General features: G+C 49.0%; 1 protein-coding gene across 1 annotated transcript; it reads right to left on the bottom strand.

Moving 5' to 3' along the window:
• Positions 1-11,948: 11,948 nt before the first annotated feature.
• On the bottom strand, positions 11,949-26,502 carry LOC119398846 (uncharacterized). The gene is made up of 5 exons (XM_049417444.1): positions 26,363-26,502; positions 26,153-26,221; positions 25,987-26,087; positions 22,228-22,306; positions 11,949-12,183 (listed from the first exon to the last, which is right to left on the bottom strand). The coding sequence occupies exons 1-5, from the start codon at positions 26,500-26,502 to the stop codon at positions 11,955-11,957; spliced, it is 618 nt and encodes a 205-aa protein (XP_049273401.1). The 3' UTR covers positions 11,949-11,954.
• Between the last annotated feature and the right edge of the window lie 563 nt (positions 26,503-27,065).

Raw genomic sequence — 27,065 nt, 5'->3', positions numbered from 1 at the left:
CGCATTTATAGACAGTCAATAATGCATCTCGCAAAGAGATAATGCAACGGTGCACTTCACGAAAGTAGACCGAGCATAAGTGGAAGCTCCTTGGGCAAGGGGAAGCTATACGCAGTGGATAACACGTTAAATTACCATGCAACCTTCAAAATTTGGCCATACTAGAAACTACGGCCAGTGGCAATATACTGTCACGTGGTCGTGACGTCGACGAAGGCAGCAGTCAGCACGTCAGAGATGAAACTTTATTTGGCCGAACTTGTGGCCGGGAAAATGAAAATCAAACTACAGCAATACACTGATAGCGGCGAACAGACCGTCGACCGTCGATCAACTGACAAGCACTGAAGCGCGTCGGTATTTAAACATGTGCCGTCGAATGTTCCAGCGTTATCGCTGGCTGTAGCGCAAATTCTGGACTAAGCTCGAGTGTGCGCGTCTTGCGCGCGATCTTAACAAAACGATCTACAATGATCGCGAAGCTTCTCGACCAATGAGGCGCGGTTCGCACTGGGCGTTGCTGACAGTCTTTGTGGGCCAAAACCGAATACAGCCGAAGTGATAAGAAAGGCACGTGGCAATGCCCCCCTCTGAAAGAGCATCGTCCCTATGCTTAAAACAGGACACGGGGGGGGGGGGGGCAGTACATGCAACAATAAATAAGGATAAAACAAGAAAGTACAATAAACAATAAGCAAAAGTACAGTCCTGTGATTCACTAACGCGCGTAATATGGCTTGAGGCGCACGACATGGACGACTTCAGGTCGCGCACGGCGCTGCTGAGAGTTCGTAATGCCGTCAGGGACAACTTCGTAGTCGAGTGCGCCAAGGTGTCGAAGTACCCTGTACGGTCCGAGGTATCGTCGAAGAAGCTTCTCACTAAGTCCCCGTCGGCGTATTGGCGTCCATACCCATACACGGTCACCGGGTTGGTATTCCATGTGGCGTCGTCGAAGGTTGTAGCGGCGGCTGTCAGTCGTCTGCTGGTTCTTGATCCGTAGGCGGGCGAGCTGTCGTGCTTCGGCGCGCTATAGGTAGGTGGTTACGTCGATGTGTTCCTCGCCGGTCACGTTTGGTAACATGGCGTCGAGCGTCGTTGCCGGGCTCCATCCGTAGACCAACTTGTATGGCGTCATCTGCGTCGTTTCTTGTACGGCCGTGTTGTACGCGAAGGTCACGTACGGAAGGATGGCGTCCCATGTCTTGTGTTCGACGTCGACGTACATGGCCAGCATGTCGGCTATGGTCTTATTTAGACGCTCGGTGAGGCCATTGGTCTGCGGGTGGTAGGCGGTGGTGCGGCGGTGGCTCGTCTCGCTGTATTTGAAGATCGCCTGAGTTAGGTCCGCAGTAAAGGCGGTACCTCTGTCTGTGATGAGGACCTCTGGGGCGCAATGATGCAAGACTATGTGCTCGACGAAGAACTTGGCTACCTCGGCGGCACTGCCTTTGGGCAAGGCCTTTGTCTCGGTGTCGCGGGTGAGGTAGTCAGTTGCCACGACGATCCACTTGTTTCCGGTATTGGACGTCGGGAACGGCCCCAGTAAGGCCATCCCGATTTGCTGGAACGGCCGTCGAGGTGGCTCGATAGGCTGCAGAAGTCCGACTGGCCTAGTGGGCGGTGTCTTGCGTGCTGACAGTCCCGGCAGGTCTTTACGTGACGGGTGACGTCGGCGGAAAGGCGCGGCCAGTAGTACTTATTCTTGATAACGTGCGAGAAACACCCAGGTGCCCAGACGTTTCGTCGTGCAGGGCCTGGAGGACCTCTGGCCGCAATGTTGAGGGTACCACGAGGCAATCGGCACGAAGCGGTGAGAAGTTCTTTAGGAGAACACCGTTGCGCAAGAAAAACTACGTCAGTCCCCGCGTGAATACCTTCGGAACAACAGTGGTCTTGCCCTCGAGGTATTCCACAAGGCCCCTGAGTTCTGGGTCCGCTCGCTGTCGTTCGGCGAAGTCGTCGGCACTTATGGTTCCCAAGAAGCAGTCGTCCTTGTCGTCCTGCGGCGGTGGGTCGACGGGGGCGCGAGACAGGCAGTCAGCGTCGGAATGTTTTCTTCCGGACTTGTAAACGATGGTAATGTCGAATTCTTGAAGTCGTAGGCTCCACCGTGCGAGCCGACCTGAAGGGTCCTTCAAGTTAGCTAGACAACACAATGCGTGGTGGTCGCTCACAACTTTGAAGGGCCTGCCGTAGAGGTAGGGGCGAAACTTTGATGTAGCCCAGATGATCGCTAGGCACTCCTTTTCTGTTGTGGAATAGTTCGTTTCTGCCTTTGATAGCGACCGGCTAGCATAACTGATGACCCTTTCCTGCCCGTCAGTCTTCTGCACAAGGACGGCGCCGAGTCCTACGCTGCTTGCGTCGGTGTGGATTTCCGTATCGGCGTATTCATCGAAATGCACTAGTATCGGATGCATCTGAAGGCGTCGTTTCAGTTCTTCAAATGCCATTGAGAAGAGCTATAAGGTGGGCTAGTTGGTGTTGATTCATCTTCAAAGGTGCGCTTAGTGAACACAAACAGCACAAACGAAAAAAGTACAGGACATAAGGCAACGAGCGCATTGCGCTCGTTGCCTTATGTCCTGTACTTTTTTCGTTTGTGCTGTTTGTGTTCACTAAGCGCACCTTTGAAGATGAACCTTCAAATGCTTCGATTTGCGCCGTTTCCCACTTGAATGGCACGTTGGTCTCCGTGAGGTGAGCTGGCGGCTCGGCGATTTGTGAAAATTCCTTGACGAAGCGCCTGTAGTAGGCGCACAAGCCGAGAAAACGGCGCACGGCTTTCGTGTCGGTGGGTGGCGGGAATGCAGCGATGGCAGCTGTTTTCCGCGGGTCTGGGCGAACACCATCTCTGCTGATAACGTGACCCAAAAACAAGATCTCCTCGTAAGCGAAGCGGCACTTTTCGGGCTTCAATGTGAGGCCGGAGGTCTTGATTGCTTCAAGGCGCCGGAGGTGCTCGTCGAAGCTTGAGGCGAACACAACGACGTCGTCCAAGTACACGAGGCACGTCTGCCACTTCAAGCCAGCCAACACTGTCCATAACACGTTGGAATGTCGCAGGTGCCGAACAAAGACCGAAGGGCATGACCTTGAACTCGAACAGGCCGTCTGGTGTTATAAAGGCAGTCTTTTCTCGGTCTCTCTCGTCGACTTTGATTTGCCAGTAGCCGGTTTTCGCGTTGTGGAGTCGATCCAGGGCGTCGTCTATCCGTGGAAGAGGGTACACGTCTTTCTTCGTGATTTTGTTCAGGCGACGATAATCGACGCAGAAACGTAGGGTCCCATCCTTCTTCACTAACACCACGACCACGGGAGACGCCCACGGGCTGTTGGACGGCTGGATGATGTAGTCGCGTAGCATTTCGTCGACTTGTTTCTTAACGGCGTCCCTTTCTCGCGTAGAAACCCGGTAGGGACTCTGAAGGAGTGGTCGAACATTTTCTTCCGTTATGATACGGTGTTTAGCAAGGGGCGTTTGCCGGACCCGTGATGACGACGCGAAACAATCCTTGTATTTCTTCAGAAGGCATCGGAGCTGTTGCTGTTGGCGGGCGGGAAGGCTTGGGTTTACGTCAAAGGATGGCTCAGGCATTGCGGTTGTTGTAGCTTCGTCAAAATCTGAAAAGGCAAACGCATTGCAGGACAGCCAAGATTTCTTCGATGTACGTGCCCCTGCTCAGGTGTCTTTATTCTTGGCTGAAATTCGTTAGCATCACGCTTCCTTTTCCTTCATACAGCCGAGCAATGCCTCTTGCGACGCAAATGTCACGGTCTAGCAGCAAACGCTGATCCCTCTCGATGACACCTACGATGCATTCAGCCGTTTCGCTGCCGACAGGAATTATGATGCTGGATCTAGGAGGAATGGTGACTTGATCCTCGAGCATGTTCAGGGCATGTGGACATGGGTTCGTATCCGGCGGTGTCGCTTTCTCAGACGATAGAGTTATCGACTTGGTTTTTAGGTCGATGACGGCGCCGTGATGGTTTAAGAAGCCCATACCAAGTATGACATCCCTCGAGCAATGTTGCAAGATTACGAAGGTCGCAGCATAAGTGCGATTATTAACGGTGACTCTCGCTGTGCAGACTCCAGACGGCGTTATTAGATGGCCTCCAGTGGTCCGGATCTCGGGGCCTTCCCAAGCAGTCCTAACTTTCTTCAACATTGCGGCGAACGGCCCACTGATGACGGAATAGTCGGCTCCGGTGTCGACGAGAGCTGTGACACTGTGGCCGTCGATAAGAACGTCGAGGTCGCTAGTTCGTCGTCTCGCGTTGCAGTTAGGTCGTGGCGTCGGGTCACGGCTACGTCGGTTTGTTGCGCTGCTTCTCTGTTGCATCGTCAGGTCTACTTCGGTCTGCGAGGTTTCGTCGTCAGGGCTCTGTCTGGTTCGCGTCGTGTTCTGCAGGTCTTGTCGCGTTGTCGTCGTCGGCGGCCGCGGAGGATATTCGGCATTTCGTCGTACAGCAACCGCACCTCCATCGGCTGCTGCCCTTAGTTTCCCGGATACGGGCTAGGCAACCGGCCCCGGTTTGGGCCAGTGTACTGCCGGCGGTGCGGTGAGATGTAGCGGCCGGGCGACGGAGAGCGGGAAGGTCGTCGTTCTTGCCACTGTGTACCGGTGACGTAGTCATCGATGTCGCGAGGCCGTTCGCCTGGCTCCGGGCGCGGCGCGTTGACGGCGAATCCGCGTAGCCCTATCTGTCGGTACTTGCAGCGGCGGTACGTGTGGCCGGCCTCCCCGCAGTGGTAGCAGAGCGGGCGGTTGTCAGGGGCGCGCCAAACGTCGGTCTTCCTTGGGGTGTATCGCTGGCCGGCTGGCGGGCGGTATGACGTCGGTGGTGGCGGCGGCGGTGGTGCCTGGCGGGGGAACTGCTGGGGCGGCGCAGCGTCTTGACGTGGGCGAGGAGGGGGGGGCGTTGCGTCGGGCTGCAGCAGTGTAGCTCATTGCTCTCAGCTGCGGTGGTGTCGGCTGAGGAACGCCCAGTGTCTGTTTGATTTCCTCGCCTACAACGTCAGCAATCGACCTCACTTCGGGCGGTGCAAAAGGTGCGAGCTTTCGCAGCTCCTCTCGCACGATGGCTCGGATCGTATCGCGCAAGTCGTCGGATCCGAGGGCATTAACAGCTGCGCTGTCTTGAAATGCGCGGCGATTGTACTGCCGGGTGCGCATCTCCAGTGTCTTCTCGGTGGTCGTGGCTTCTGAGGAATTCCTGGACGGTATTCGGTCGATTCCTAATAAGTCCAGCGAAGAGCTGTTCCTTTACTCCTCGCATGAGGAAACGGACCTTCTCTTCGGGCATGTCAGGGTCAGCATGCCGGAACAGTTGGTTCGTCTCTTCCGCGAAGATTGTCACCTTTTCATTCGGAAGCTGCACCCGAGTTTCCAGTAATGCGGCGGCCCGTTCCTTTCGCACGACGCTTGTGCACGTTTCCAGGAAAGCGCTGCGAAAAATCTCCCAGGTTCCAAGATTGGATTCCCGATTCTCGAACCAAGTCCTTACCGCGTCTTCCAGGTAAAAGTACACGTGGCGCAGCTTGTCCTCCGTGTTCCAGTTGTTGAGTGCCGAGACCCTTTCGAACGTCTCCAGCCAGGTTTCGGGGTCATCGCTTGGCGATCCATGGAAGGTAGGCGGCTCTCTGGGCGGCTGCATCACGACAGCTGCAGGGGACACTGCGGCTGTCATCGTGCCCGTTGTCCTCGTCGCCGTGGCTCTTGGGTTGTCCAGTAGGAGCCCAAATTGAGGGGGTAGTCCTTTGAGTCTGCGGCTTGCTCGAATGTCCCTGATGGTGTCGGTGTCTTCACGAACGGGGCTGGGTTCACGGCTTGATGGGGGCGTCCGGAACATGAACGTACCCAGCACCTCCACCAGATGTCACGTGGTCGTGACGTCGACGAAGGCAGCAGTCAGCACGTCAGAGATTAAACTTTATTTCGCCGAACTAATGGCCGGGAAACTGAAAATCAAACTACAGCAATACACTGATAGCGGCGAACAGAGCGTCGACCGTCGATCAACCGACAAGCAGTGAAGCGCGTCGGTATTTAAACATGTGCCGTTGACTGTTCCAGCGTTATCGCTGGCTGTCGCGCAAATTCTGGAATAAGCTCGAGTGTGCGCGTCTTGCGCGCGATCTTAACAAAACGATCTACAATGATCGCGAAGCTTCTCGAACAAAGAGGCGCGGTTCGCGCTGGGCGTTGCTGACAGTATTTGTGGGCCAAAACCGAATACAGCCGAAGTGATAATAAGAAAGGCACGTGGCAATACTGCGAACATGCTCTACCCTTGCCAGCCTATCATGGGCTCACCTGCCAACTTGGTGCCGCTAGCGAAGCTCGCAGCAATGATGGTTATTTTGAGTGGTCCTCGTAGTGCACCTTGTCAGTGGTTCCTGGTCTTGCAGTCCATGGTCCAGGTGTCGCCGCCCCTTTGCAAAGCTGCATCAACACGTCTCATAGTTACCAAGTAGAAATAATCAAAATTTAAGATTTTATTGTCCACAACTACGACAAAATTACATGCATGTTGGACTTGGGGCTCTTTATTTCATGAAGTGGAGCTCCTAATGTGCAGCTAAATTTACAACTACTCAGTTGTCTGCATTTTGCTCCCAGCTAAATGCATCCACTGTGGTCTTCGTCCTAGTGCTGATCAGAGCAACGCCGTAGCTGCGAAGCCACTGGGTGCAAGTGCCATGGAAAGCCAGCATCTTTCAGCACAGCCGTATGTGAAGCAAGCCGAACATTGTACGAATTTTTAAAACCCGTTTCCCATTGTCTGAAAGGGGCCATGACATGGTCAAACATAACATCTCGGGTTTAACATCCCAATACCACGATATGATTATGAGAGGTGCCGTAGTTGAGGGCTACGAAAATTTGGACCACCTGGGGTTCTTTAACGAGCACCTAAATCTAAGTACACGGGCCTCAAACATTTTCGCCTCCACCCAAAAGACGGCCAAACAATATGTGGTTCTCAGCAAAAGGTAGATGTAGAGGGTCTATTGTGCCTGTACATATATGAAAATTGCGTTCTAAAATAATGTTTCAGTGCAAAATAAGTCCTGAAGTCGCCGGCCATAAACCTCTACGACCGCTGGCAACCGCCATTTTGCCATGGCGTGAGCGACGTCATATGCTGCATGAAGCGGAATCGTCATCTGCTAGCAAAGTATCATCAGCTGCTAACTTTAGTTTCAATGCGAAGCTGAAGAAAGCTGAAATAGCTCCATAGCATGCGCAGCTGGCCACAGAACAAAACCGTTTGCCGGAATTGGCAGGAATGCCTACGCTCGCAAAGCAAGCAGCTTGTTACGTCACAGTTCACGAGTGCGCCAGCGTTGGCCGACCCTCAGTACGTTAGCGTGTTGATAAAAATATTCGGTTATCAGGTAGGTACTCGACCAAATCCACCAATTTCGCCAGCTTGTTTGTGGACGTACGAGGATTAACCCACATGGCACTGATTATAATCGAAATTTTGGTGTCATGGCCCCTTTAACGAAAGGTTCGCGGTGCAAACTGAGAACGAGGAACGAGAGAGGAGACTGGATAGGATGCCGGTGTCCCGTCTACTCTTTCCTTCTCAGATCGCGCCACAAATCTTAAGCTATGCACCAGTTCGTTTAACAGTACACTCTGCTAAAACATATTCCCATTGCCATTCACCGTATTGCTCGAAGTACAAGAGATTCTCACGCGAGGCTGTGTTGGTTGAGATGATGTCAACCAGGAAGACCCGTTCGGCGCCAGCAGGGAAATGCGATGGGGGTGGGCAGATGTCGGCTCTCCTGGGGGAAACGATGAAGACAGTAGTAGGTTGCGCAGGTTGAGGACCTGTAACGTCATACAAGGCAGCTTGAAGTCCTGAATATGCGCATTGTACTATCACAAGCACTACGACAGAACACACGAGCGTGTGGTGAATAGCACCGAACCCCAACATGCATGGCACTCTGAGAGCACTGAAAAATAAAGTGGAAAGGGTGACGCTTTTTCGTGAACTCACTCCCACCACACGTCCAGTTTTACGATGCGTGAAATGTGACAAGAGCTTGATATTGCAGAACCCATTGTAGCACTCATGCGCAGCAAAGTATCGCTTTTTAAAATCTATATTGCTGCATCCCGATTTTTTTGTGTTAGACGCACACAAGCGAATGCAAAAGCGGTTATTTGCACGGAGCTAGAGACTGCGCACTACAATAATAATAATAATTACTGGGGTTTAACGTCCCAAAAGCACGGTATGTATAAATTGCACACTGGCGCTCTCGGCTTGTCATACCCGCATTATACTCTCGAGTGGCCAGCGATACGCAGTCAGCAGCAGTTTTTTTTTATCAACAATAGCGAGGTGAGTGCGCCGACATTTAGCAGAACCGCAGAACTCTTTCCAGGATGTTTCCGACAGTGCCCGCCGCAAATCTCTCCGCGTTGGGTTTGAGGATTGCCATGCGCTCACGTTTTCCCGCTCGTACTGCTCACAACCGTACTTCTACTTTTACAGGTTTACAGCGTACATTCGAGAGGTTGCAAAGCAGCCAATGAAGGCCAGACGTCTTACCTGAACAAGATTTGAACCCCTGTCTACTGATGGCGCTCGAACTTATTAGACAGCACTCGAGCACTGGCTGCGGGGGCTTGTATGGACCCACGCAGGAACATGGTAGCCACCTTGCGTTCAGCATACTAATATGGCCATCGGGAATTGAAACGACAGTTGGAGAGAGCTCTTGAAATAAGGAAAGCGGAAGAAACATGGTCGATGCACAGCACGTACCAATTTCAACTGCGATGCCCACGGGTGATCCATGCACGTTCTCCTCCAAGGTCAGGATCGTTGAAGACCAGGCTTGAAGACAAACCGGAGGGCAAGTGTGACCGTAGAAATGGAACACACAAGCCGTAGAAGGACAGCGACTGTAATATACTCACAGGAACTGTTAGCAAGCGTAGACCTGAGAGTTATAGAATACGAAAAACTAGCCTGTACATCCATCGTGACCACTACTCACTTGGCTGCTGATACAAGTCTATGGCATTGAGTTAACGCGACAACAATTAAGCAGTTGAGAAAACTAACGCCGTCTTGCACCCGCGGAAACCACGTTTCGTACCAGAAAAAACCGGCACGAAACGGTGGCCGGGAGTGCAACGGAATCCGAAGTGGGCCCTCCTCCCGATGAAAACGCAAGGGGACTTCCAAAAGCTACAACCTGCCTAGTGTTAGCTAAAACCTGCCTAGTGTCCGCTAAACGTTCCCCCTTGCCACACGACTCGTGTGGTGACAGTGGCCGCAGCAGGACTTAGTGATTGGACGTTTGAGAAGACAGGCACTGGCAGAGTACTACCCACCGAATGACAAGCACCAGCAAGGTAACACCCACCTATGTTGGCCTTTACAGTCTAGTTCCAGCCTGCCCAGGACGTCCTGTACGCGACCTGCATAGGGTAAAACTACAGTGTGTGAGTGTTGTGTCGTGTTCCTTGTCCTTCGCGGCGGCCACGACCTGCCATTAAAGACGCATACGACTTCAGGTTTACAAAGCCAGAAGCTGTATGCGCCGCACCAGCTGGTCCCCTTTCGCTTTCATCGTGGAGAAGAGCTGTCGCGGCAACAACTGTGCCGAAGTTTAGCTACATGGTTCCCTACACGATTAACCTCAAGACTCAATGGCGCAAGAAAACAGCACGTGGCAATGGTCGTTGAAAGCGTGCCACCTTCGCCAGCCCTGTTACTCTCACACCACACCCTAATTACCAATTCAATGTCGCCGATGAAGCTGGCAACAACGACGGCGTCGTTGTGTTAATTGCCAGGGAAGCAGCTCGATCCTTGTCCATGGTATCTTGTTAGCAACACGTGGCCCTGGTGACACCAACAGTTTGCAGAGCTGCAACGACACACGCATCATTCGTTATACTAATCAAATTCTGCAGTCTTACATGCCATAACAACGATGCTATTACAAGGCACACCGCATATGGCAGAGAACTGTTGATTACTTTCAACCCCCCAGAGCCCTGATAACATGCACCAAAATCTAGCTACAGTATTTATGAATTTAAAAAAAGATGTCATCGTTTAGCAACGCTAGTACTTTCAATGCCACGCTGTACAGTTCACGTCATATATAGCGGCATAATTGGAGCACTTGCACGAGAGCCAACCTTCGCTTTAGAGCAAAATTTGCTCTGGTGGTCATTTGCTTAGCTTTAGCAGATATTGCTCATAGAAGTAGTTATACTACTATTAGTAAACAGCTATATTATTGAGGTCCTGAGAAGCTAGGCAGAGGGGTGGGGGGCCGATTAGGTGCGTTCCTACCCAGCCATTGGTTAGTCCCATGTCGGAACAGGGAGAGAGTCGTTATACTGAAAAAAAAATGTCATGCTTCAATCTGCGAGTAGTGTACACTGCTGTTGCGGCGTTTCACCTACATGAAAATGCAGCATCCGTAGCTGGGAATTGAACTCGTGTCCTCAAGCTTAGAAACACGACGCCGTAGCTGCGAAGCCACCATGGCTGGCGCCAGTCGGGAAATACATTACGTGCATGCTTTGCCCGAAGTATACGACACTTACGAGAGGTACCGCACAGCGGATGGCACGCTCCAGCCGGGGAAGAACGCCAAATCAACTTTTGCCAGAAGTTGACAAGCTGAAATGACACGGGAATAGCTCGTTACTCCCGACAGCTCGCGAGGCAAGAGAATTGCTTGAACTTACGAGAACCGGTGTAGGGCAGTGTCGGGCAAGACGTCATGCGCAATAGTGCAGGACACCTGCACTATAACGCATGACTGTTGCGCAGGACGCGGTGTTCTTCATTCGCTCCATCCGCTCAAGCGGATGAGATGACGAAGAACACCGAATCATGCGACCTGAAACAGATGGGACACTCGTTAGAAGACTGAAGCGCACAGAGAAGGCATGATAGAAATGATGCCGCGGCGTTAGAAGAACAGGACGTGAAAGACGACAGGAACATGTGCATGTCCTGCAGCCTTTCACGCCCTGTGTTTCCAGCACTAAGGAGTCAGTTATAGCAAACCACCAACTAGCCCAAAAACCCGTACTCTTTAAAGAATGACAGGCACTCACCATGAGCACTGCTCCAGAGATCTTGGACCAGGTGAGAGACTGACCAATGTCGCAGCCATGTGCGTCTGGGCGAGAAAATAAATGAGGGCAATAGTTGACATCGCAATGACACACAAAGTGGAAAGACACGGACTTTAATGAAACCGACAGTAATCGACTGTCAGTAGCCATTATTATTATTATTATTATTATTATTATTATTATTATTATTATTATTATTATTATTATTATTATCTATTTCCCATCAATGCAAGGGTCGATGGAAGGCGCGAGACTAAAAAACGAGGACCGCTTGATGAAGGTCTCGCTCCTTGTACAGCTTGGCAGCAGCAGGAAATACGACATTTGCAATCGTAGTGGAAGAAAAAAGGACGACGCAACTAGATTTAATTGGGTAATTCTTGGGTTTTACGTCCCAAAACGATATCAGTATGAGACTAGCGGAGGGCACCGGAAATTTCCACCATTTGAGGTTCTTTAACGTTCGCCTAAAGATTTAACTGGATTACCAGATATTATGATCTAGTGATGACTACATTTAGCACAAACACATTAATGCTGCCAAGAAGAAATAGGACAGACGAGGACAAGTGCAAGGGTCGAGAAGACAGCGAAAGAAAAAAAACCAACCTGAGTCTATGTCTCGATTGAAGTCAACGCTGGTTCTGAAATGTTAAAGGCTGACGCGATAACTCCGGGTGCCGTATTGCATCCGAGAACACCACATTCCACACCAGAGACTGCCACAAAATGGTGGCCGAGAGTGCAACGACATTCCGGATGGGTCTTATCCCCACGACGGAAACCACCTCACAGCTACCTGCCTGCCTAGTGTTCGCTAAACCTGAAGCTATTACGCGCACTTCCGTCGTGGGAAAAGACCGTGACCATCGTCAGCCTCGTTAGCAGGCTGACCTGCCATTTTGTTTGATGCCGATGCTGAAGCTCGCAGTAACGACGACCCTTGCGGCGGTCCCCGATGTGTTGCCGGCGCTGAAACTCCTTGACGATGGCCTCGTCTGCAGTTGCTAGACCCGGTGGCACGAAGACTGTAGAGCTGCAACATTAGATGCACTGGTCATCGATGTAAAACGATTTCCGGGGTTTAGGAACTAAAACATTGATTTGTGTACAGGACACTATGTAGTGGGAGCCTAACTTGCTGCCCTCAAATTTTTTGGGGGGCGGATGGTAAAAAAGTATTTAGCTACTGAGTGCGTCGATACACGCAGTAGCTAAACACTGACCGGCTAATCGTGACAAAGTGAATGTGCAAGCACAGACCGGAGAATAGAACACAAATGCAATTCGTGATGACTTGTTCTCTTCTGTGTTCTCGTGCCTGCAGGCTCACCATTTTTTCAGAATGAATTCTTACCAACTGGCCTAACTTTCCATGTACTAGCCACTTACGATTCACAAAAAGCATTGACTTCTTAATGAACGTTGTAAAAATATTGGCAGCGAAAGTCACTACCAGATAAAGACAGTCAATAATACCAATTCGAACTCGTACTCAGTAAAGCTCACTGAAAGTACCAACTTGATATTCGTGACAAGAGTTTACTGTAATTTAGTTTCCAACAGGTTCACTAATGTTAATAACCATGCTACTTTGTTGGTACGGTTATTAACATTAGTGAAACAAAACCCAAGAAACGGTGAATGCCCATTTGCTTCGGATGCGCGGTTTCCGCTTGCCATATCAAGTCTGTTCTATTAAAAAGCATAGGGTTAAATTTAAAAGCGATACAGTAATTAATAAAATTCCTGTTAATTAATTAACTAAAATTATACCAATTTATATGTTTGCTTAAATATTTGCTACCTCATTATGATGGTTGCTAATGAGTGAACTGAAAATAAAAACATATTTGCACCAATTTACTTCGTTCAGGGTTGTAGTTATAACTGGGCCACAATATAGAAAAACAAAAACAGGCCTAGAAAAACTGCACAAACTCCACATTAGCAGAACATGGGTGTATGTACAACCACGATGCCTTCAATGCTAGCTATCATGCAACTGGTGAATTTTTAATGTTTGAATCGCTGCCGTGTCAATTACAAAGTTATAGGCCACATCGGAATACCTTCAGAATCCAGCACTGAATTCGCGCTGAGGTTTTCGCTTTTTTTATAGTAAGAGTTTCTTGATATACGGGAAATCTTAAATAGGCGCGTGCTCATGCACCACTACTCAAGCACTGTCATGCGTGCTGCAGATAAGTCGAGCCAAATGACGCCCCTCGGCGCATGCGTCATTGTTTATTTCTCTCCTAAAGCTATATATTTCGGAGCTGGAAATAAACGCTCGCTGTTTTTGCCCCTGCCACATCGACTGGTTTTCATGCCACCGCCGCCCGCATGCCTATGGCCGGTAGAACGTAACAGTGGCGACGAGAATCCTAATGCAGCAAGCAGGCCAGCATATGCCCATACGCAACGGCCTGCAGAACGAACCCACCAGCCATGGCACACCAGGTACTGGAATTCGAAGGCGCAAGGAATAAGCGGCAGGCGTACTTAGGAAAGGTGGAGGCTGACTTTAAAGCTAATTATGGGAAGGACGATGCGAAGAAAAGGGCCCTGCTGGTATCCGCGCTTGGAACAAAGACAATTGAAATCTTGAACAGAGAAGTAGCACCACGGAAACTTAATGCTCTGACCTACGCAGAAGTGGTGTAGACGTTAAACAGCTACTACGACGCAGTGCCGAATGAAATTTCTGAAAGTGAAATTCTTCCATCGCTGCCAGCAAGAAGGCGTCTGTACATGCATTTACTGCGGCAATTCGACTGATAGCCCAGAATTGCAATTTATCGACGATGCTGAAGAGAATGATAAGGGACGGTATTGTGTGCGGAGTCAGGTCCAAGGATTTGCAAAAGCAAATGCTAGCAAAGAAAGACCTTATTCTTCAAGAAGCCGAGGCCCTTGCCCTTGACGCAGAAAGCACCGAACGCGATTCGCAAGGTATTGCTTCGGACAAAGAGCAAGCGAGTTTGATTAAGTTGAGTGCTCAATACGAGTCACGCGCGAAGTCGCCGGGCGTACAACAATGCAATTGTTGTGGGAACCATGGTCACAGAACAAATGCTTGTGGCCTAATTAAGCGCAGATGCTTCAAATGCACACGGCGAGGTCATTTAGCCAGAATGTGCGCGCTGAACGACAAAACAAGCAGTGACAGCAGAGGCGACAGAACCGGGAGACAGTGATAACAGCGCGTCGCAAATCTGGTCCTTGACCATTATGCGCTCGCTCATACCCCCAATAAGAGACACATTCGCATGGAATGGCACTGAAGTTACGATGGACGTCGATACAGGCTCTCCTGTTTGCGTCATTCCAAAGAGCATCTACATACTGTCATCAATGGCCGCAGCTACAGAAGTCAGAACTACAGCTTTCATGCTATCCGGGAAGACTCCTGCTTCTCAGCACGCTAACAATGCCGAATTCCTACGAAGGTACAACAGTGCAGTGCAGCTTGACTGCTTTAGACTACGATGGCCCCAGTCTTTGCGGTCGGGATCTGCTGAAAAAAATCAACAGGTGAACGTATCCACGTTCTCAACGTATATAGGCAGCCTTCAAGATGAAGCCAAGCCCTGGAGGTTGTTCCGAAGTTGCTCCAGCAAAACGCTGACCTTTTCACTAAGGGCACTGGTCTCAGCAAAGGTCTGCCGACCCGGCTGCACATCAAGACCGGATCAAGCCCCGAGTTCTTCAGGGCAAGAAAAATTCTTTTTGGACTTAGCGATAAAGCGTGGAAGGAGCTAGACCATTAGTCTCCGCTGCTATAAATCTCTCCAGTCTCTCATTCCGAATGGGCAACGCCCATTGTTCCAGTTCTGAAGAAGGACAGAACGGTGCGCATATGCGGTGACTTCAAGGTGACTAACACAGTGTGCAAGGTTGAGCAGTGCCCGTTGCCTGTCGTAGACGACATTTTTGTAGGTTTATGCAGAAGGAAGAAATTCGGTATATTTTAAACCTTCGCGATGCATACAACCAGGTCGAGCTAGATCAAGACTCGCGGGAATCAGCAGTGATAAATACACCGAAGGGGCTGTTCTTTTACAATATATTAGCTTTTGGCATCGCGTCAGCTTCTGCTAAATTCCAACGGAAGATTGAATCGGTTCTACAAGGAATGAAAGGGATTCGGGCATATCTGCATGTGCTGATAGCCGAGAGCAATAACAACGAAAATGCTAATATGCAAGCAGTGTCGCAGCAATGCCACGAGAACGGCACCAATCTTCGTGCGGACAAGTGCAGGTTTTGTGAATCTTCAGTGACTTAGACATCGTATTGATGCCTAGGGACTACATCCGCTCGAAAAGAACGTCGACGCAATCAGACAAGCCCCGTTGCCACGAAATGTTGCGATCCTTTTTAGGAATGGCTCACTTTTTTACAATAAGTTTCTGCCAAATATTTCCACTGTGCTTGCACCTTTGTATAAGCTTCTTGAAAGAGGCGCAAAATGGGTTTGGCAGACGAAGGAAAACTCGGCATTTCAGAAGGCGAAGAGCGCTTTGTGTTCGGCCCCAGCGCTAACGTACTTTGATCCTCAGCTGAAGTTGCTGTTGGAGTGCGACGAGTCACCTTACGGTGTCGGTGCTACCCTTTTTCACCGTATAAACGGCGAGGGCAGGCCAATTGGGCTCCGGTCACGAACGCTCTTCCTCAGCTGAAAGGGAAGTACTCCCAAATCAAGCTAGAAGCTTTAGCCCTATTGTGTGGCGTGACACGGTTCCGCGATTACCTATTGAAACGGGTGTTCACGTTAGTAACGGATCACCATCCTTTGTTGGGGCTACTGAGACCGGACTCTCAAACTTCTGTCATGGCTGCCGCCCGCATTCAGCGATGGGCGCTTTTGCGCGGGCGTACAAATACAAGCTTATTTGTAAACCCGGTAAACAGATGTTCATCTCAGGTGCCCTAAGCCGCTTACCACAATCATTGCAGACAGGGAAGCAGAAACTGAAAACCGCACGGAAATGGTGCTTCTAATTGACCAGCTTGACGAGCCAGCGGTTTCTCAAAGAACTTCAAGTAGTCACAGAAGCGGACGGCGTTTTACGAGAAGTATGCTCGTACGTGACTGAAGGGTGGACCTCCGTCGTCGGTGACAGCAGAGAAATGGCAGAATACCGGAAAAGGCGGCAGGAGTTGTCTTTCGAGAAGGGTATGTTGTTCTGGGGCCATCATGTAGTGGTACCAAGAGCGGCGCGTGAGGAACTGTTGAAATTGTTGGACGACTCATCAGGGAGAGTCCACAATGAAGACAAGGGCAAGTGCTATAGCTTTTGGATGGCCCGGTCTGGATCAAGACACTTAGAGGGCTGCTTCAGACTGCAGAAACCGTGCAAGCTTTGCCTATGGCCCCAGAACGGAACCGCGTCAGTTGGCAAATTTCGCGGGAGAGGTGGTCGCGGTTGCACGCAGATTGCGCAGGATCTATAGCAAACAAAATGCTGTTGGTAATCACACAGCAATTGAATAGAAGCCACTCCTGTATCCCGAGCAACCGCTAATGCAACGGTGGATTCTATGCGAACCTTGTTCAGCCGGTTTAGGTTACCGCGCACCATCGTTACCGACAACGGCATGCCTTTTACCGGAGCAGAATTTCCTCAATTTGTACAGAAAAAATGGAATCGAGCACATTTGTACCCCGCCTTACCACCCTCAAAGCAATGGGCTCGCAGAACGCGCCGTGCGAACTCTTAAGGATGGCTTGAAGAGAATGACCGCAGTAGAACTGTTAACGGCTCTGTCAAGAATTCTGTGCAGTTACAGGAATTCGCCACAATCTTCGGGGGTTAAAGCCGTCCGAATTACTTTTGGGCTACCGTTTGCGTACTAGAATGGATATTTGCTTTCCTCCCAGGAACCACGAACTGCCGAAGAATCCAGGTGCCGATTCCGCCAGTTGGTACTACGCCCCTTGAGATGCAGTCTATGTACGCAACTACGGGGAAACAAGGACACCAAACAAGGAGACAAGTGGATACCATGCAAAGTGAAATCGACGAGTGGGGAACGTCTCGTCACTGTAGCTAATGAAGAATGCGTCGTTCGACGGCGTGTCGACCGGGTACGAAAACGTTCATCCGACACAGATGCAAGCAGAGAAACATCGACTTCAGAGGAACCGCCTCCCGAGGGACAACCCCGAACGACCAAGGGGCCCCGAAATGCGAAGCTGATGACCTTTCTGAAAGCCCTGTTCCCGAGCTACGTGGAACACTACAACCAAAAAGCCTGTGGAACACTGGCTACTAGGGGGAAGGAATGCTGCAGATAAATCAGGCAAAATGACGCCCCTCGGCGCATGCGTCAGTCATTGAAATTTTCCTTCTTTCTCTCCTCTTGTTCTCCTTTAGAATGAATACTTACCAACTAGCTCAGCTCTGTTATTCTAAATCTATATATTTCCGAGCTGGAAATAAACGCTCGCTTTTTTTTGCCCTGCCACATCGACTCGTTTTCAGGTCACCGCTGCCGCCTATGGCGGCTAGTACGTAACAGTGCGAAAACGGACAGCTACACTGCGACATTTGTTTTTTTTTGTCACACTGCATACTGCTTCACAATCTACAATAGTTGCAGAATAAAAACAGCTGCCGACGCATTGATAAGCGTGGTGTAGTCAGTCGCGAGCGGGAAGAAGGGTTGCGATTTGTAAGCAGGAGTACATTGCGAGGCACAATTAGCCGCCTCAATTTTTGCAAACCTCATTTTGTCGAGAGGAACCTGTCAAAAGTTAAAGCTTTGCTAAGTGCCAGATGAGATGTTTTACCTGTATGTTTCCTGTATTTCCAGCACTAAGGCGTCATTTATATCAAACAACCAACTAGCCCGAAAATCTGTACTTCTTTAAGAATGAGAGGATGCTCACCATGGACACTGCTCCAGACAGCTTTGATCAGGTCAGAGGCTGACCAAGGTAGCCACCATGTGCGTCTAGGCGAGAAAATCAATGAGGGCGAAAGTTAACATCGCAATGACACAAATTGGAAAGACACGGACTAATAACTACGACAGTTATCGACTGACAGTAGCTATTATTCTTTTATTATTATTATTATCATCATCATCTATTTCCCACCAATACAGAGTTGATGGAAGGCGCGAGACTAAAAGCAAGGCGCGCTTGATGAATGCCCTCCACCTTTTACATGTTGGCAGCAGCAGGGAATACGTCATTCGCAACCCTAGTGCAAAAAAAGGAAGTCTTAACTCGACTTAATTAGTTAATTCTTTGGGTTTTAAGTCCCAAAGTGATACGAGTGTGTCACTAGCGTAGGGCACCGGAAATTCCGAGCACCTAGGTTTCTTTGATTTAACTAGATTTGAAGATTTAACTAGATGAAGATTTAACCTGAAGATTTAACTAGATGACTAGATTTTAGGATCTAGTGACGACTACATTTAGCACAAATGAAATAATGCTGACTGGAAGAAACGCGACCGACGAGTACAAATGCAGGAAATCTACAAAATAGCAAAGGAACAAAGAAACCCACCTGGTCGATGATGATGACGTGCCGATTGAAGTCGACGCTGGTTCTGAAATGTTGAAGGCTGACACGATAAATCCGGGTGCCACACTGCAACCGCGAAAAGCACATTCCATGCCAGGAAACAAACTGGCACATAATGATGGCCAGGAGCGCAACGACGTTCCAGATAGGTCTTACCCCCACGACGGAAACCACCTAACAGCTACCTGCCTGCCTAGTGTTCGCTAAACCTGGAACTATTACACGCACTTCCGTCGTGGGAGAAGACCGTGACCCTTGTCAGCCTCGTTAGCAGGCTCACCTGCCATTTTGTTTGATGCCGACGTTGAAGCTAGCAGTAACGACGATCCTTGTGGCGGTCCCCGATGTGTTGCCGGCGCTGAAACTCCTCGACGATGGCCTCGTCTGCATTTGCTAGACCCGGTGGCATGATGAGTTTGTAGAGCTGAAACGACATTAGAGAGTGGTTACTGATGTAGGGGGAGCCTAACTCGCTGCCCTCTTAACCTCCTCGGTTCTGGAGTACCCAAATGGGTACCGTTCTTATAAGTGCTACAGATAGCGGCCATTAGGTATTCGCATGTTCAAATTCGCCTTGCCACAATAGACATATGTTGCTTTCCTTAAGTCCCGAGAAGTGGCGCCGTGTGACCAGTAATTTTTGAAAAACTAGTAAACAAAGATTGCTGCGCGCTGCACGAGAGCTCGGCTGCGTCCTCGTGGTAAATAAAACCTTTCTTAGTTGTAGCCTATACGACACTATCTATAGTACATTCGTTTAAACATAGACGCCCGAAGGAACATATTGTAAGTCATTTCGCTGTTATGGTTTTGTTGCACGCAGTCATACAGACATTAAAAATTCAGGATACTCATTTGGGTACTGTGGGTCTCTGTTTCTAACGCTTTTGAGCTAGGTAACTGACTAGCTGACTATTCTCGCTAGCTACAAGTATTTGACTATTAGTACCAGTCAGTGGCATAGCCACGGGGTGGCACACCGGGCCCGTGCGCCCCCCCCCCCGCCCCTTCGTCTGATTTTTTTTTCTCCTATGGGATAAGGAGCGCAAAATGACACTACCACACTTGCCTGCCCGGACTCCATGACGCATGAAGGGTGTGCCCCCACCAAAAATGAACAAATTTATGCCTACGCCACTGGTACCAGTAGCTACTAGTACCTGACATCACTAGCTGACTACTAGTAGCTAGCAGTACCTGACATCATTGGCTGACTAGTACCTGACTAGTCACGCAGCCTCACGTGGTTAGCAAGTACAATACAAGCATAAATGGAGTGGACCTAATTGATCGCTGCATCTCGTACTACAGAATTTTCCTCCGGACGCGCAAATGGGCACTACGAGTTTCTGCGCATTTATTTATCTTGCTTGCTGCAACAGCTTGATTGAATACCAGAGGGGCTGCGAAAAGCCTCTGGCTCCCAATACAGACAGACAGACTATATCTTCTGGATTTCAAATCCAACATAGGGAATGTGCTCCTCAAAGTGGACACTGAACAGGGAGCAAGATAATCCCAGTTCACCCTGACGAAGTGCGGTACGACCAGGTTGGACTCTTCCCGCAGCGTGAAAAGCTCACATCTCTCATGAAGTGCCGCTACCCAGGATGCGGTTGCAAATCAACAGTGACACACTTGAAGTACGATGGATTTCTAAGTTCGTAGAACCGCCACTGCTTCCTCACGCTTCACACTCGTTGAGGCCCAGAGTACCCAAATGGGTACCATCAAATTTTGATACAACCGCTTGATTTTTCGGGTTCGCAATTTTTCTGTTTCCATGGGCAGGAAGCCAAGCAGTTTGTGTTGCCTTGTTCCCTTGTTTGTACGTTTTGCAGGCTCATTTTTCAGGAAGAACTCTCACGAAATGGCTTGACTTCCGGTTATACTAGCGCTGTTACACGTCGCAAAAAGCACCAACTTCTTAATGAACGTAGTAAAAATATTGGTAGTGATCATTCCACACCAGATATAGTCAGTCATTACTACGAACTCGTACTTTTACTGAGTAAAGCTCGTTGAAAGTAATAAGTAGACACTGGTGACAAGAGTTTACTATTGTTTAGTTTGCAATTGGTTCACTAGTGTTAATAAGCTTACTACTTCGTTGATACGGTTATTACCATTACTGAACCAATTACCCTAAAAACAAGTGAATGCACATTTGGTTTTGCACCGTCCCCATTGCCACATCAAGTCTGTTCTACACGGTGTTTTTTATGCAATACAGATTTTTTTGTAAAATACCTATGACAGTAAGCCTCCTGTCGCTTCCGCACACGAACACCGTGTCGAAGCGGAAATACTTTGCCGCAGTTCAAATGACACTGCTGCGACAACTTGTTAACTTTTAAATTATTGACTTCAGAGCAGGTGTTTATACTAAAAAGTTTTAGTGCCTGTCACTATATGGTATACCTATATTTTAGTAATCACAAAGGTTGCACGCAGTTAGGGATATTAAGCATCCAATTTCTAGGGCGAAGTCGAAACTGATCGCGCCCGGCGCGCACGAAGCGCGACCGTTTTGCTACGTCAGACCGGAACTATACGAGTCACATCGGACTGACGACATTTGAATGCCGGCGCGGCGCGGCTGCATGTTTCCGTCAAAAGCTGCTAGTAATTTCACTTGTGCCCGCACACGGCCTTACGTTAGCGCGTAGTGTTTGCTCTGATCTGTTTCTTTCGAACTGTGCACACGTAAAAAGCAATTTCAACTTTTTCTTTGCTTGAGAAGCATAAAACTCAGGGGTGGCCAGTTCGGCGCTTTTTCTTGCAGACAGGCAAAATAGTTTTTGCCACCTCTTAATAGTTTAAGAAACAAATAGGCACCACCCATCGCACGCAAATATTAAGCTGTCTACCAGTGTATTTCAGAACGCTTGCCGATTTTTCTGACCAGATTATGCTTTGGCGCGCCTTCATTCAAATTTCATCACTTCACTATCACGTGTCATTCCGGTGTTCCGCCTCGCTTTGTGCGCGCCGGGCGCGATCAGTTTTGATTTCGCCTTTGAAATTCGATGAGAAATATCTAACTAGGTGCAATTTTTGTGATTTATAAAAAATAGTTACGCCATAAATTGGCACGCACTACAACTTCGTAATATAAACGGCTGCCCTCAAGTCAATAATTAAAAGAATAACGAGTTTTGTTCATTATTCGCATCAACATCATTTTAGCTGCGGGAAAGTATTTCCGCGTCGACATAGAGTTCATGAGCGAAAACGACAGGAGCCTGACCATCATAACTTTTATAAAAAATATTTTCTAAAAAACACCCTATATCTAAATGTACGGGCGTTCCACCCTTAACAAAATCTTCGCTCCTACTATTCCTGGAAAGCACAACCTTAGCGCCCTCATCTTGGCAACATAGTCGCTAACTCACTGTGGTGGGTGTCAGGTGTACCAGCACACTTCAACATGCCCATAGTAACCTTTTCAGATAACAATGGCTGCGATTAAATCAGCTAGAAGCACGATTCTTGTTTATAGTCTACTCGTGGACGAATGAGAGAGTGCTCACTTGAAGTAGTGCCGGGAGAATATCCGCCAGGGAGATCTGCCGTTGTGGTCCAAGGGGTGTGTGAAGACAGTTGGCGCTCCTGGGATGAAGGCAATGAACTTATTAATCCCTCGATGCACAAACGTACATAAACGAACTGGCAACTTGTTCTTTGCCAGTTCATGAGACTATACAGGCCAAGAAGGAGCAAGACAGAGTAACGGAGAGCTTAGCTGCTTGGTACGTATGGATGTTGAAAGACTGGGCATGCAAATGCGGACACAGTCAAGACACTACAAACTCCGATTACGATATTCCCTAAAGAAAAACGGAGTTTGTGGTGTCTTGACTTCGCAACGTTGCTTGTTGGGCGAGTTGGAACGAGTCAGTCATAACGTAGTTCAGCGCAAAAAACAGGCAACAGACGAGTAAGAGGACAAGGACACAGCGCATTCTTCCAACTAAAGTTTATTGGATTGGAACGCATGTATATATACACGCAGGGAAAGCAAGAAAAGATAAAAGAAAAAAAGAAAAAAACAGGAAGTAAAAACCGAAAGGTGAAAAGAAGAAAAGTGCCGATAAGTCACACACGTGACTCCGTGAGGCTCCGTAGGCTCCGTGAGCACTACTACAGCGTCCAAACGACAGTATCGGGGCACCTCGGCATCCACGTGCGGGATTGTGAGTGTAGGCCCCTCTTTGAAAACACTGCGGTCCTTGCACGCAGTCGGGACCAAAGGGTGAGGGAAATTATGGAAGCTGAGGAAATTGAACGGTCTGGGGACGCATGCGTAAGCATGCCTTCCTTGCATCTTTCTGACAAAGAGCTTTTGTTTTTGGCGAGTCATGGGAAGGGGGGCGGTGTTGGCACACGTGTGTGACTTATCGGCACTTTTCTTCTTTTCACCTTTCGGTTTTTACTTCCTGTTTTTTTCTTTTTTTCTTTTATCTTTTCTTGCTTTCCCTGCGTGTATATATACATGCGTTCCAATCCAATAAACTTTAGTTGGAAGAATGCGCTGTGTCCTTGTCCTCTTACTCGTCTGTTGCCTGTTTTTTGCGCTGAACTACGTTATGACTGTCTTGACTTCTCTCTTGTGCGCGTGATTGCACGTCCAGTATTAACATGAGCAAGATATATCGTGCATAGGGTGAATTGAACCTTCAGCCTAATCACAGTCGTCACCGTTTCCTTATTTGTTGCGCATGACTGCAGCAATCTAATTCAATGGAGGCACTACTTTGTTCGATGGCTCGGTCAGCGAGCCACGTTCTAAGGCTAAAGTGAAACGGTATGGTTTTTGTCCGCTCTAAATGAACACAACTCAATACAAATAGCAGATTCATTTTAAGTTTAATATTAGATTTATGTAAATAAGTAAACAACATCGACTGCTAAGTAGTAAATATTAAATTATACATTAGTATTGATGAACAAAACTCAGAACACTCATTCTATTTCCTGGAATGTAATACCTAATGCCTTAGAATTTGTTCTGCAAATGTGACACATTTTAGGACAGTCGGTCACAATTCACGCCTGAAGGGGAATAAAGGATGAAAACTTTGTAAATATTGCGCAGGGCTGGGCAGAGATACTCAGAAAAGTATTCCGGAATACAGATATCGAAATACATGAATTGGAAGCCTAAAATACAGATACTGAGATACATTTGCCTTTAACGTAACGCGATATTTCGGAGATACTTTTGCAATGAGACGAAAAAAGTATTCCGGAATACAGTTACAGCGATACAGATACTGGAATACTTTTTTTTATTTCAAGGATGCTCATACTACGCAAAGACACCTATTAGTGCAGCATAATGTTGTAATTAAAGTTACAGCGCATCGAAACGTTTAGTTTATTTATTTATTTATTACAGTACCCTCAGCGCCATTAAGACATTGCAGGGGAGGGGGGGGGGGGACAAAGTACATAATTAGTAATAATGACATAATTACAAGTATCAATTCCAATAAAAATACACTATTTCACAGCAACAGTAACAAGGATTGGACACCGAAATCGACATACTTGGCGAACAAACTAAGCTATGCTAGAAATAGCACACTTTAAGCAAATCACTCGAGTCACTAATGAACACCAGTGAATTGAGAAAAAGCACACATTTATTTTGAAGATCTCCTTTGCTGAGAAGGTTGCTGTATAGGCTTCTCAAATGGGCTGTCTTCTAACATCGTCGGTTCAGCCTCAGCAATAGACTCACGAAAGAAAGAAAGTTTGTCTACCGCTCAAAGCGAGCACAAATTCGTGTTATAGTGAATAAATACCGCCTTCAACGCCGGATTGCCCTGCAGCGTGGTGATATCTCTTCTCGGGTCATCTAGATACCGAAACACTTCCGCCCTCACTTGGGTTGTTCTGACTGTTCAGAATCCGAAGTCGGTTCCCATCTTCGGAATCCTCAGCCGTCTGACCCTGTCGGCTTCAATGAAGCTTTCACCGCCACCGACGCTACCAGCACCCATTTCAAAAAGCCGCAACAGGCGAAGTCGGCTCCGGCGGTGGGGGAGCCTGCTACCACAAAAGACCGTTTCACGCATGTAATCAATTAAGAACGCACCCTGACATTGGAGAGGTGGCTGAAAGCGCGTCAAAGATAGCCATCTTCTAGACACTTCCGCCGCGACTACGGGAACTGCTTTTGGAAGTGCCGCCGCTTTGGAAACTGAACGGACGCGAAGCATTGCAAAGCCTGTTCCAAGGCGGTATCCGCGCGGGGGGGGGGGGGGGTTCGCGAAGTAATGGCTTGCCACCCGAAAAAAATTAGGCGTGCTGTACTGACCTTGAGAGACAGCGAGTCGGCAGAGGCCGACAACACTGCCCCCGCGATTCAGCTGTCCGCGGCGTCGCGCGCTTTACCACATGGACCATTCTGTGCTTGAGGGGAAACGATCGCCGCCCTATCTGTCGGCAACCGGCGGCGCGCCTTTGCTTGTCTTGGCACAAAAAAGAAAAAAAGAACATCATTCCCCCATTGGAAACACGCCTCAACTCATTTCCGACACAAAAAAACAATGTAACGAGATACCCGTGTCCTGCATAGTATCGCGATACAGGCGATACATCGTAAATGTATTTCACTACTGAGATACAAATACATTTTGCAAATGTATCTCGATACAGAAATACAGATACTCAAAAGTATCTCTGAAATACTATCGCGATACTCTTGTATCGCGATACTGCCCAGCCCTGATATTGCGTAAGAGTCCTAATGGCTGCGTAGTTTACTACGGTCACCAGTAGCGTTTGCTAACTTCCCTTCCCGGTGCGTCTGTGCTGGTAAACATGTAAGAGTTTACAAAGGTCAGTTATTTTTGAAGGGCGGTAAATGACTAGAACAAAGAAAAATTAAAACAGACAAACGAACAAATTTACGAACTACCGTGCGCGCAACTCTCCCAAATTGCAAACTACCGCGCGCGCAACTCGCCCAAATTGTAAACCAGCCCGCGCGCGCAACGCCCCCAAATTCAAAGCACACGCGCGCCGCACACCGAAATGCTATCAACCAAATACATGCGCCTACCATGGCCAGCCACGGTAACCGCAGAGGACACGTGCTAGCTGATCAACGCAGTAAGCAGCTAAGTCACTACGGTGGCTCTCGCCATTTAGGCGCCCCCTAAACCCTTCGTCATGCCCGTATTAACCCTTCAGAGAACGATGGCTGCGATTAACAAAGCTTGAAGCAAGGTGGTCCTTCGCGTTTAATGTACTAATCATGGAAATACGAGAGAGAGGCTTACTCGATCCAATGCCGGGAGCACGTCCGCCATGAAGACATCCGTCGGCGATAGTGCGAAAGATAAGCCGGAGTGCCACGGGGCGTGTCAGTACGTCAGCGCTCCTGAAACGAAAGGAAAACTTGTTAGGCGACGAAAGCTCGCGTAAAAAAATTGAACGCAGTCTCACGAATAACGCTTGAGCGCGAAGCCACGGCTGGTCCATGTGCAAAATGCAGGTCTAGCAGCCAAGTTGAAGCTACGAAAGAAAAAAAAGAAAAGAAAATGGCAAGGGTTAACGCGGCAGAAGGAACACGCAAACCATGAAATAGATTCCAGCTTGAACGGGCACTACCAACTCTAACACGAGTGAACGTTAAAGAATGAAGGGTTAACCCACCTGCGCTCCACCCGCCGCAGGTCCCCGATTCGACGCGTTGAGCAGACCTGAAGTTCCGACGTTGCCGACTTCTTGAAGTTCGGGGACAAGCCGACGAGGCAAACACCGGGACGCCGCTTTGCGGCCCGCGAGAACCACATTACGCACCAGAGAAGTCTGGCACGAAATGAGGCCCGCGGGAGCGCCACGGACATTCCGGGTCGAGTCCTCCCGTGCACACAACTCCTAACAAACCTACCTACCTACCTAACCGTCAGCTAAGCCTGAAAGCTGTACGCACGCCTGTGTCACGGGGAGTTGGACTCGAAGTGGCAGCGTTGTTCAAGGAACCCGCTCGCTAAATTTCCACGCAACCTTTAACTTCGGTTGAGCTAGGAAACTATAGCGAGTGACGTTCGTTGAACACGCCCCACACCTCGCCGGCCTGCCATATATTGGGGCTCACCAATTACGATGCCGACGACGAAGCTCGCAGCGGTCCTCGATGAATTCCAGGCGACGCAGTTCCTGGTACAGAGCTCCATAAGTCCAGGTAAAGTCCACACACACACAAAGAAAAAAGTTAAAACGCGACTCGTACGCACGTACTGCAACTACACGCCCCGTGCCTGAACATCGTGGTAAGCCGTCCCATGGCGCCTAAGAACTGCCGTCTACAAAATGCGCAGCGGTGCCGGCAGCAAACAGTTGTTTTAACGACGAT

The sequence above is a fragment of the Rhipicephalus sanguineus genome, chromosome 7 (genome assembly GCF_013339695.2).
Source record: "Rhipicephalus sanguineus isolate Rsan-2018 chromosome 7, BIME_Rsan_1.4, whole genome shotgun sequence".
In the NCBI taxonomy this organism is placed as follows: domain Eukaryota; kingdom Metazoa; phylum Arthropoda; class Arachnida; order Ixodida; family Ixodidae; genus Rhipicephalus; species Rhipicephalus sanguineus.
This window is presented reverse-complemented; position numbering and strand designations above follow the sequence as displayed.